Source organism: Micropterus salmoides, unplaced genomic scaffold (genome assembly GCF_014851395.1).
Source record: "Micropterus salmoides isolate LMB-PRFRI ecotype aquatic unplaced genomic scaffold, ASM1485139v1 Ms_hic_scaffold_21, whole genome shotgun sequence".
NCBI lineage: Eukaryota > Metazoa > Chordata > Actinopteri > Centrarchiformes > Centrarchidae > Micropterus > Micropterus salmoides.
The window spans coordinates 16534634-16547416 of record NW_024041262.1 but is presented as its reverse complement, the minus strand read 5'-3'; the positions used below and the strand labels follow the sequence as shown (position 1 = coordinate 16547416).

Genomic DNA, 12783 nt, shown 5'->3' with positions numbered 1-12783 from the left:
TAAACTCTCCACCATGGGAGATAGGGCCTTCCAGGCAGTCGCCCCACGGCTCTGGAATGCCCTCCCAGAGCCCCTAAGGGCCCCACAAACTCTGGAGGTTTTTAAGAAGGGCCTAAAGACTTTTTTATTTCAAAAGGCCTTTTAACAGTCATGGTTTTAAATTTTCTGTTACGGTGTTTTATTGCGATTGTTATTTTCTGTAACTGTTTTTAACCCCTTGTTGTTGTAGCACTTTGAGATTTCCCTGAAATGTAAAGTGCATTATAAATAAAATTTATTATTATTATTATTATTATTTTGAGAATTTACTGTGGTAAATTATTTAGGATTATACTTTGATACCATGGGACTTCAACATGCAAGATGGTATGATAACGACCATGCACATTTAGTACCTGTAAGATATAAGAGATAAAGGGGATATAATATAGTACAACAAAGTCACTCTAAGCCATAATCAATATACAGACTTTAAGTCCCTGTAAGTAACTTCTCTATATTACAAATGTCCATCAAAAAGTGCCATACATTCAGTCAACCAGTCTATCAGAGTATCATTAATCATTAGAAGAACATACTGTAAGGAGAATATAGGATCATTAGGCTATATGAGAGCAGTGATTCACAACCTGTTTGGCTCGTGGCCCCCTAAAATGAAGCAAAGTCTACTTGTGACCCCGCATTAAAGATTATGGTTTTAGTAGGGACATGAATTGTGATCAGTTTAACCAAAGAGAGATTGCTTTCTTATAAAGTATTTTTAAGGGCTCGAAGAGGTAAAAGACTCCAGTAAATAGAGAAAAGTCACTAAAAAAATAGTCCACATTGGCTTAAGGATTGAGTTTGACATTAGTTGAATGTTGATATTTAAATGTAACTAATCTTAGGCCAAAGAAATAAAATAAAAATAAAATTATTCACTATTACCCCACCACAATTTTATCCCTGGCATTGTAAACGAAGATTAACAGCATTAGACCATATTTTAGGGAAGTAGCATTTAAATACATATAATTGTATCCACATGACATAGAAAAATATATACATAAAGTAGGAAATAAGTCTTTAAACACACTTCTGAACACAGTGCATTAACTCAAGTACTATAAGGACAAATTTGATGTAGTTTCATGCTATTTTATAATTTTACTACACAACAGTTAAGAGGGAAATAGTGTACTTTTTACTCGACTTTATTTATTAACAGCTTTGGTTACTAGTTACTTAATAATATGAGCGAGCTTATTAAATAGCCTATGATGCGAAAAAATTGTTAAAAATTTTTTTTGTTAAAATTAGCTCACCTCACCTCAACCAAGTAAAATGTAATTTACAAATTAATGTCTCAATAACAATATCAAAAAAAGTTTAATGTACATTTAGCACATGATACTCTTTTTTTTATTTTTAAACTTAATGCAGGACATTTACTTGTTATGGAGTTTTTCCACCACTGACTGAACAACACAAACCCTATACTCCTTTAGTTAAGTAAAAGTAGCAATGCCACATTGTAAAAACACTCCATTACAAGTCAAAGTCAGGCATTCAACTTTTTACTTAAGTAGAAGTATTAACATCAACATATACTTTCATTTCAGAATAATGTAGACGACACTATATTATTGATTTACAATTGTTGATGCATTAATAGGATGCACATTAGGCTACTTTAATGTTGCAGCTGGTAAAGGTAGAGCTTGTAGCTTGTGAATTTTATCAGATCAACAAAGTCTTAAACTCATCCATAAAAGTATCATAATTTGTTTGTGTGAAGCAGCATTAAATGGAAATACTGAAAAGTAAAAGTAGGCTACCTCAAATTGCACTTAGTTACTTTGCACCACTGTTGGTAAGTATATTAGCCTAAATCTTGTAATATGTTTCTTAATGGGGATTATAGCGACTAGGAGCCAGGTGCGTAGACCTACAAACAAAGCCCCGCCCACGTTTACCTTAAACGTCCATTGCACGGAAATATGATTGGCACAGCGCTACAGCTGCTTGAACGGTGAGACATGGCGGAGTTTGCAGTCTGACAGAGAGGGCTCTTGAAGAGTTATTTCTTCTTCTTCGCACTTTTCAACATGTCGAAAGAACTTGATTTCTGGACAACAATGTCTTCGTAACGTCTGCTGAGCGGAGCTTAAAGAGGCAGAGACGTCTTATTTTCGGGAAGAACGGAGCGGCGGTTGGGAAAATGTGTTGTCATCTTCGTGTAGTCAACAGCCTTGGGCAACAAATATGGCTACTTCTTGTGTATCCTTCGATTCGGGTTGAAAACCGTCCCAACTGGGCCGAGCCGGGTAGTTTTGGGGAGTCGCCACAGTAGTTGTAAGTTAAGCCAGTAGTCACACGACGTGAAGTTGACTACCAGAAAAAAGATCAAGGAGCTGAATTTGTCCCGAATCTGATTTGGTTTAAACTGAAAAGGAAGGAGGAGAGATGGAGCCCAAACATAGAGAGTTGTTGGAGAAATGTTACCAGAACTTGGTGGAGTCGATAACAGATGCGGACCGAGTTGTGGATGTTTTGGCTCACTGCGGGACCCTGAGCCAGTCTGAACGCTACGAGCTGGGGCACAACTGCTCCTCAAACTCGGAAAAAGTGGACCTTCTCCTGAAGATACTGATAAGTAAGGACAGGGACCATTTCGCAGAGTTTTGCACGGCCCTGGAGAAGACTCACCCTCACCTACACTCTGTGCTGCTGAATGGCATCGAGCCAGCGGATCATACAACTGGTAAGAGGCAATCCCAGAGTTAATTATTTTATAACATGGGCATAAACAATGAAATAGGAAAAGGCAGATGTAACAAAGTAGATTGACATGGAAACACCTATAGCTTTATTACTGTGCGTGAGAGGACACGTGTTCTTTATTTTGGTTACGATCCAGTCTGTTTTCGATCCATGATCTAACTAACATTAGGGGTATTGACCATATGACAACCTGATGAAGGGCATGCCTTTTCCTTTGGGCAAGAATGACTGAGCGCGAGAGAGTGCTACACAATCATGTGACTTGATGTTTATTCGCACTCGCAATATTGTGCTTGTGTCCTTTTCCATGCCATTAAAAGCAAAGCCTGCCAGCCTTTTGTGAAAGATTAAATGGACCTAAAACGACATAAACAATCAATGTAGCAGGGCTGTGTGTGTGTGTGTGTGTGTGTGTGTGTGTGTGTGAGTGTGAGAGAGTGAATGGACCCACTGTCAAAGTCAAATGAATGAGTGAACAAGTAAATGTGTGTTAATGCACTCAGTGCAGTGACTTACTTTAGAGTGTCATGTAGGAGAACATATAGTGGAGAAATAAACATGTCAGTTTCACCTAACAAATTTTTTCATTATCAATGAACCTGTTTGTGATTATTAATTTAATAACTGTTTTGGGCTGTATAATGTCAGAAAATATCAAAGTGTCCATCAGAAATTCCAGAGCAGAAGTTGAAGTCTTCAGATTGCTTGTAAGGTCTGTAACTAACAGTAGTTTTCATTATTGGTTAGTCTGCTGATTGTTTCCTTCTTCTATATTCTCTGTTCACATAAGACACTTACAAGAATTTTACAGCTGGACTAGGGGATGTTTGACATGTTTGCTTAAAAAAATAAATACAATATCATAGTAGTTGCTGAATAATTAAATGTAGATCAACTAATTAATTTCAATTTCAGCCCTATGCAGTACACAGCTTTTGTAGTAAAATTTAGCCTGTTTAGAATAACCTTTTTTACATGATCAGAAGGTTTTATGGGAAAATCCATAGAGACAAACATGGCATGCGTTAAATTCTACTGTAACATAAAAATGATCCCGGTGAGTTTACACTGTATTGTGTATCACTTTGTTTTAGTGGTAAAACTGAGAAATGGAGAGATTACACATTGACATTACATTTAATGTTTTACAAATTCCACCTTCATCATTTCACCCTCATAGAATCTACTGGATTTTGTTTCTTAACATAAAACCAAACATCTTGCAGATGATTCAGTGATAATATGGGACATATCAGCCTACTGTCTTTATTCCTTTGGCATGTATTTATTCTTCTCTGCAGTTCATTCAGTGTAATAATTTTGGCGTGTTTGCTCACAGACATATGTAGCTTCTCTACACCTGGTGATCAATCTATGTTTTTCGTCCTCGTAGCTAAATCCTAAAGCTACAGAAATAATGATGCTGATAAATGTGTCATCAAATTGAGGCTAAGCCAAACCGGTCATGGTTTATGGCCCGAAACTTGTCAATATCACTGGGCAATAAATCCTTCATTCATATGTAGTCCATAATACATGTAATATTCAGCACGCTGGTTCACTGTCCTTGCTCAGCACCTCTACTCTACCTTTGCAAAAAAAAAAAAAAAACATTTGCATTGCCTATTACTTTTTATCACTCTGGGCTATCGTGTCATACTCGGTGAGCTGAATAGTGAGGTGTTAATTATGCATTTATTCTATCTTCATTATTTATAAGAGAGCTGAAGCTGCAGAGTGAGTGACTCCAATTTTTATAAGCTTTCATTTTTGCGCTGCATTTCACAATCGTGCACCGAGTCTAAAAGTGAGTACTGATAGGCTCCCTGCTGCTGAAGAGGTTTGTACATGTACTGGGCTGATCTAAGTAGCCTGGTGTAGTCTGCAGCTCCCTGTTGGTAATCACACATGAAATAAAAAAGATCTGAGCTGCTTTTTCCTACTAGGCAGACAGGTTCCTCCACTGCACAGTCCAGAGAAATGCCTAGTAGCTTGTTGCAGCCTATGTTTTAAACTAATGTGCACCATCAGCAGCCGGATCTCCCCAGTCACCCAGAATCCCAGAGGGTCAGAGAGCTAGATCATCTTTGATTTCCAAACAGGGTTAATGAGTGGCATCTTTGTTTGTTAACCCCAGCAGGCGCTCAAATGTAAACAACAGAGATACTAAAAGTAGCCTAATGAAATGATCACTGAGCTGCAAGAATTGTGTGATGTGAACATGATGCGTGCCTATACAGTACTTTTAAAAGGTGTGTATCCCAGAGTGCTTGTTTGTTTTTTAGTAAACAAAGATACAGTAGCAAGCTTTTGTTTAAAGATGGTTCTAACCTTTACTTGAAGAACAGTAACATGACGGCAGCATATCATGCGGGTGCATATGGTGGCTAGCGTGTTCACTTGTTTGTGCCATGCCACCGGGAAATAAGGCTGTATGTTAGGTAGGTAGCAGAAGAGTAAAATCCTAGATTTTGTTGGTTTCCTTTTATAATTCCTTCATTCCTAATAAGGGGAAAATAAATTTCCAGTATCCACCATTTTTTCCTCCAATGGATCTTAGCTATTACCACAGACAATGACTATTACCATGGATGGAACAGGCATTTTATTGCTCAAACCATTTACTTTTTGCTGTTTCATACCCATGGTTTAGCCTCATTAGGCTATAGATAGTTGTAGATTTCAAAGTGCATATCTTATAAGGACTCATGTAAGAAAACAAGTCTACAACCATGCTAGCAACTCTGAGATTATTTTAATGCTCATGACATGTTAAAGAATCCAAACAGTATATTAGATAAAGAAATTGAAATTTGGTGGCACTAGTTTCATTCTGTGGGCGCTGTGTAGGGGTGGGAAATCTGGCAAAAAACGTCCACAATCTATTTAGCCGCAATCAAAATCCACTAATAACATTTAGGCTACCCCCCTATAGGCCTTTCGCCTATAGCCATACTTAAATAGCCTATGAATTTCTCCATTTGCACCATTAAAACACAATATTGAAATCAAGATGCTACACAGGTTTCAAAATGGTACTTAAAACCTTTTAATAGTTCAACTTGAAGTTGTTTACAGAAGCCAAAAGATTACATGATCATAAAATTACACTTTTCAAGTAAAGCCTGACCAATATGGGATTTTTAAGACCAATACCGATTTTGAAATTTGAACACTTTTAAATTCCAATATATCGGCCAGCATTCTTTTTATTTTATTTTCATAAACACATAACATAAACAAATATATCTGTCATTTGTGATGTGTATATGATGACATAATGCAGTTTAAAAACATACTTTATTTTTTTTGTTATAAATAGTAGAAAATGAACAAAAGTTACTCATATCGGCCATTAATATTGACATGCTGATTTATCGGTCTGCTTCTATTTTCAAGTTCTCACATCTCAATTACATTGCTTACAAAACGTCACCCAAGGTAGAGCCACTTGATTTCGCTGTCAGACCTGAGTAAGAACATGAGCCCATCTTCATGTAAAAGGCACAGTGTTCAGAGTGTTTCTCATTCATTATAAGTGCAGCAGACTGCCAGATGTGATTTTTAGATAACAGCACTCCGTGTTGGTGCTCCTGTTTTTGTTTTGTTTTTTTGTATCTTTTTGAGAGAAAAGTTTTAACGTAGTGCACCACGTTGCTGTGACTTTAGAAAAGTGATCTACCTAAATGAGATACTTGAGAGGTGAGGGTCAGACCCGCAGCGAGGTCCAGGTCACATGACTTCCATGGAGCAGAAAAGTGAGTGAGCTATGGCACAGTGAACCTTGCCCATTGAGACACTCTCTGCTCAAACAGAATCATGGGAAACTTAAGCTAGAGCGAGGACAAAGAGAGCTTGATCCATGGGATGCCACGGTTCCTGAGGCACATCAGTCTTTCTTTTTCTTCTTTTTTTTTTTTTTGTCCTTTTGCTGGGAAAAAAAGAGGGGTGAGCCATGTTAGCTGGGCTCCTTCCAGTCTTAATCAAACTTATAGTCTTCTTTTTAGCTAGTGGGAACAGAGCCAGCCAGGGATTGATTTAGAGTACTGAGACGTTGGTAAATAGAATCGTTTTTCATGCTCCCGCTCCGAGACGGGCGCTAGACTTTACATCAGCGGTGGAAGTTGCTGATTTAGCTGAACTATAAGCTGCTCATCCCACGTTAGATCTCAGTAAATGTGCACTGCTGGCTGTCTGATCAAGACTCGTGCAGTCTGTTTAACATTTTAGCGTCATTTTGAAAGATCCCTCTTTTTATGACATATTTAAAGCAGGGAATGTGTGGGGGGTTGCTTATTAGATTCACATTTGAAAACAGGATTAAACAGTTGTGTGTCAAAGCAATTCAACCAACAAAACATTAATAGACAACAATTTAAACAATCTGTTAATTGTTTAAGTCAATTGGACATCACTTGTTTTCACCTGCTAAAATGTGAGCATTTGCTGTTCCTACTGGGGATAGGACAGAACTTTGAAGACTTGACCTTGGGCTCTGGGAAATTGTGTGAATATTTCAAACCATAGCCCAATCAATACTGGATATCTGAGGCCAATGCCTGAGACTTCTGTTACATAAACATATTGATAGTGGTCCTTTTTAATTGTGATTAACAGTGAATAAAACTATGTGATGTTTTGAAATGCTGAAATAATGAATCGATTAATACATGGGCAACTATTTTGAAAAGCAAAATACCAAACGCACACTTGTTTCAACTTCTCCAGTGTGAGGGCTTGCTGTGTTTCTTTGTCTCTGGTCATAGAAAACTTTGGTTTTAGTGCTGTTGGTCTGACAAAACAACACATTTGATGTTATCATCCTTGAGGTTAGGTAATTATGATGGACTATTTTCTCAAAAACACTTGCCATCACATTATGAAAGACGCTATAAACACATAATCTGATTAATTAAAACATATTCAAAAGTTTTACCATTGATGAAAACAATTTAGTTTCAGGCTTTCAGATTCTTTCCAGGAGTTACTTTTTTTTTATTTTGCTGGTTTTCCAAATAAAACAATCTTTGTCCATAATAGTTACAGTGTTGTACTGAGGCTTCCTTTCTGTACAGTTAATTATGAATCACTGTAGGCTATAAAAGAAGGGGCTTTCACGGGGGGGGGTGCTGTGTGATGTTGTCAGAGGAGATAAAAGGAGAAGCTCTGAGGCTGCAGCCTCTTTGGGGCCCTGGCTAGTCAGTATTCAGGCTCCCTGCTCAACTGATAATTAGCCACACTCTGCTGTCAGCCCACAGGCCCGTCATCCCAAGTTGGGGAAAGTCCCACCTTATTATGCCTCCAGCTGGCCCTTTTTCAGTAAAGGCCCCTGAATGTAACCTAAGCCACAGTGCCTTGATGTACCGTACAATGCTGGAGATTATCATCTTACCATAATGCAGACACGGTCGAGTACACTCACAGCTGACTTTAATGTTTTGTTTGCGTCGCAGGGTCCACTTACAGCATCTTGTCCACCATGCCGTCGGACTCGGAAAGCAGCAGCTCTCTCAGCAGCTTAGGTGAGTGTGGTGCTTATGGAGGTGTCCTTACTCTGCAGATAATATTGGCTAAAATAAGTCAGTCATTGGTTTCTGCCTGTTTTGACTCTGAGCACATGCAAGTGATTACACAGATGTGAGAAGGATTTAGAAACCCTCTACCCCCCCCCCCCCCCCCCCCCCCCCCCGCTGCCACAGACACACACACACAGACCTGGTTCATTTAGTCATTCTCTGTGAGAGAGAGGATTTGACTGGTCAATGCCACAGAAAGGGAAACTTTGATTTGTATCAGAGAGGGGATTTTTGTGTGGTATATTCACAAGTATTGAGGTTAATGAGTACAATAATGTGAGCAATGATACAGTAAGATAATGGTTAAGGGGTGTCTCCTAACCAACTGTAAATGAATGTGTAGGTTTTTGGTCCAGTAGCTGTAACAAAGAGCTCTTGTCATTGGTTAATATTTATACCAAGTAAGTTCAATCTTGGATTGTTGAGCCTTTAAAAAGTTTTTTAAAAAAGCACACCTCACTAATACACTTCAATATATATAAATCAACGGAGTTGCAGTAATATCCCCATCATTTGAGCTTTGTGAATGGCACATGCCACCAGTGACATGCTGACTCACACAGGTACGCCCGGTCAAGCCTCCTCCCCTCCGCCAGGCCACATGGACAGCCAGCAGGTGAACGAGAAGATGGAGACGGTTCTGTTCCAGCTCAGACATGTGACCCGCGAGAGGGACGAACTACGTAAACGGCTAGCTCTCTCTTCACCCGGAACCACCTTCGATGACTGCAGGTACTGCTCGGATCTCATGCACTGAAGTGCCTGTTGACCAGCACTCTGTAAATAGAGGCATTTTGCCTTGTTCAGCTTTTAAAGGCAACAAAAAAAACATACAAGTGAGCTAAGGTGTTAACGTGATGCAAAATTGTTTTCAAATCTTCTCAACTCTGTAAAACAAGGGTTAAGCATACAATTTTAATGATTCCTCTCTTCTCCCGTGTTCCCATAAGCACAAAGTTTGTATGATTGTCTTGCTCTTGCTTCTCTCATCCTCCCATGTCGTGTCTTAACACTTGATTTTGATGCATCACAATTTTGTCTCCCTTCTCCTCCCTCTGTGAAATAGACCAAACTCGAAAGCAGGTCATGACTACGAGCGTCTGAAGCTGCAGTGCATTAAGGCGATGGCAGACCTGCAATCCCTGCAGAACCAGCACAGCACCACTCTGAAGAGGTGTGAGGAGGCTGTGAAGAAAGCAGACTTCTACCAGTGAGTGGAAAACCTACTACAAGGGCCATTTTTGTAAATTTTTTAACAGCTGGCGCATTTGTGCTCTATGCATTCACGCTCAGCCCGCAGGGTTTTAGCTGGTATTCAGTTCTTCCTCTGCCATATTCACAGCAGATTGCATAGAACAGATTTTACTTCTGCGAGAGTAATAGGGATGAAGCCTTTATACCAGTCCAAAAGCTGATGAGTTAAGCCTTGAAAAAATCCTCGCAGCCTTCATCAATTTAATTTCATCTTTTAAAAAAAGACTGTTTTTATTCTTCTTAGCAGCATAAATCCAGAGTAGTCTTTTCAGACCCAAGGTTGGAGCAGAGACTGAATTACTTCTCTATAAGTAATGCCATTGAAGAGTTTATGCCAGAGCATGCTCTGTAATAATCATCATCATCATCATCATTTGAACCCTGTGTGCATGGCACGGCATCTGTGCCATGAGGATAATGCTAAGAACAGAGCATTTGTTGTCCTGTGAAATAAGCTGTGCTGAGTTGACGAGGAGGGGAGTCTGGTCCATTTGTGTGATTCAGTGCTGCCATACTGTCTCCAAAGTGTAGGGAACCAACATCTGGCCCCAATGCAAATGGACAGATGAAGGATTATTGCCATGTTTAAGCCTCTCCTTCTGAACCCTGTTTGCACATCAGAGAAAGCATTTATTTATTACTATTCCATCTGCCTCTGCGCTTATCCATTCACGTTAAACACCCTCCTCTGTGATTGAGAAATAATTTTGTGCTAAGATCAATAAGTCACTTAACACGTTGACTAGCATTAGCACTCAGTAATCATGTAAGGTTTTATTAGTCCTTATAGTAATTCATGTTTGTACTGCTACCAGTTAAGCAGTATTACATAAGAGGCTTTTTACTCTTAATATCAGCATGGAACTAATTAGCATCTCCGAAGTGTCAAAATACCTATTGAGACAATACTCACTCAAAATACTACCATGTAATTATTTTATTCCATAGTACCTAAGTTCTATGTATGTGGGTGCATGAGATAGTACTTTTATACTATAAAGAGTTCCCTTGGCATCCAGAGTGAGGTTGAACTTGTGTACAGTTTTTATGTTTGTTTTTTTATATTTGGTTTGATTTTTTATTTAAGGTAGGAAATAAAACGGTGAATTAAAGCGTTGTACTAGAAGGACACATAAGACATGTAACTTAGCATGAAGTCAGTATCTTAAAAAGTTGTTGTCATGGCCTTGAGCAGAACACATCTAAAAATAAGCACCATGCAGAGAACAAGGGAGTGCAAAATATTGGCTCAGAAAATTCTGAAGGACCCTTCCCATATTCTGCACTCTAAATACGATGTTTTAACTTAGAGCTAGCAGATGTAAAGTAACCGCTATAAGCTGTCCTTCATCCCAACTTCCATAGCGCTCCTAAATAAACTTATCTGCTCGGAACAAGATGGCTTGGAGCACTTCTGGCACTTTATTTATTTATTTTATTTTTAAATATAGTTTAATATTGCTTGATCGCTTGCAGAAATGTTTTTTATCAACCAGATCTTATATGAGTTTCTCTTTTTTGATATAGAATTGTGGCGGTTGTACTTTTAGTGTCTGTTATACTGTTTTCTGCTTTACGTGCTCAAGTGCAATTGAATATTATAATTCTGAGGTTTCATATCACTCAGGTTCTACTTACCTTGTAATCAGTGATTGACAGGGGCAGGGTCATAGATGTGTGTGCAGTGTAATGTAAATGTATGGTGGATTGTATGATGTATGTGATTGTAAGTCCATATGTGTTACTGGTGTTTACTGCAGCCTCATGTGGCACTGATGCCCAAGACAAATTTCCCTCAGGGGACAATAAAGTAGATCTTAATCTTAATATTGTCCTTTTAATTTGTAGAAATTATGGAGGGTTATTTCTGAGTAGTGCTGAAATGAGTAGTTGATTTAAAAGAAATTACAGTCATCAACAACAATTTTCTCAATCAGTCAATCACTTAAGTAGTTTATCAATCATTGTGAATTAAATATCTCAGGGTTTTGAACTTTTTAATATGATTTTTTTTTTTTGTGATAACATATCAGTCAGTATCGATAATTATCATGATAAATGTCATTATTTCTTTCATATTTTAAAGGCTGTTTTTGCTCCTAAGTGGAAGCTAAAGAAACCAGGTAGTTATTTGTGTTTTAAACTCTTCTTTATGGTGAGAACTTGACAAGCACTTGGCAAACAGTGGATGATTTCACTAATCTGAGGTAGAACATTCAAAACAATTATATTAATCTTGTATCAACAAATATGCATGAATAAAATTAGGAAAAATATTTTTTTCAGTTCTTTTTCCTCAACAAAGTAAATGCCTTACTAGAAAAAATAAGTGCTGATTCATTTGTGATTCAAATGAATTAAATCAAACATTTATTGAACATTTTTTACATTGTTACTGAGGAAAATTATATGACCATAAGTCTCATTATCGCCCAGCCCAGCCCAGTGCCCAGTGCTGTAATGCTGATTTTTAAACATGGCTGGCAATGCCCACGGTCTGATGGTACTCTGCTGTGGTATCTCTTCAGCACGCTGCATAGCCGGCTGTCGAGCGAGCATGCCCAGCTGAAAGAGGAGCTGGAGGCGGTGAGACAAGACAACATCCAGCTGGTCAGGGAGCACAACCACCTGAAGCAGGCCTGCGAGGACCTGAGGAGGCTGCATGACAATGACCAGAGAGAGGTGGCTGACATGAGGATGCTGCACCAGCAGGTATCTGTGGCCTGTCGCATCATGCCTATACTGATGAGAATACATACATTCACAAAATTAAACAGTCACATACTGTCTTTACACACTGTAGTACTCGCACACTCATTCCCATCTCCGACAGCCCGTGAGATTCAATCATTTGTTTGTTGACATTTGAGACAGAAATCAATGTATTTCTCTCTCTGTGACCATTACTTCCAATACGAAGACATCATTCAGAGAAATGGGGTCAGACAAGCTCGTCCTCCCATGTCTCCATGGATCAAAACATTTGTTCATATTAGACAAATGACTTAGCTTGCGTCTTTTACTATTTCTCTGTCTGACATGTTTTCCGACAGCAGTCAGAAGGTCAGATCATTAAATGATTGCAAAACCTGACATGACCGTGGGCAGCGTCTTACATGGCTCTTTGATAGCAAGGATACATGCCTCATTGTCCTCAGAGCTCATGTTATTATCAGGTAAACTCATTTTT

The 12783-nt window shown here is 38.7% G+C and overlaps 1 protein-coding gene across 2 annotated transcripts in view; it reads left to right on the top strand.

Annotated features, from left to right (window-relative positions):
- Positions 1-1987: 1987 nt before the first annotated feature.
- Positions 1988-12783, top strand: part of LOC119916054 (disks large homolog 5-like) — a 32246-nt gene continuing 21450 nt past the window's right edge. Inside the window, exons 1-5 of one of the 2 annotated variants that reach the window (XM_038735915.1) lie at positions 1988-2743; positions 8217-8285; positions 8918-9071; positions 9406-9549; positions 12122-12305. In XM_038735915.1, coding sequence (XP_038591843.1) covers positions 2446-2743; positions 8217-8285; positions 8918-9071; positions 9406-9549; positions 12122-12305 — 849 coding nt within the window. In that variant the 5' untranslated portion in view covers positions 1988-2445. Of the gene's footprint in view, positions 2744-8216; positions 8286-8902; positions 9072-9405; positions 9550-12121; positions 12306-12783 lie in introns of both variants that reach the window. The other variant, XM_038735914.1, reaches the window with a different exon arrangement.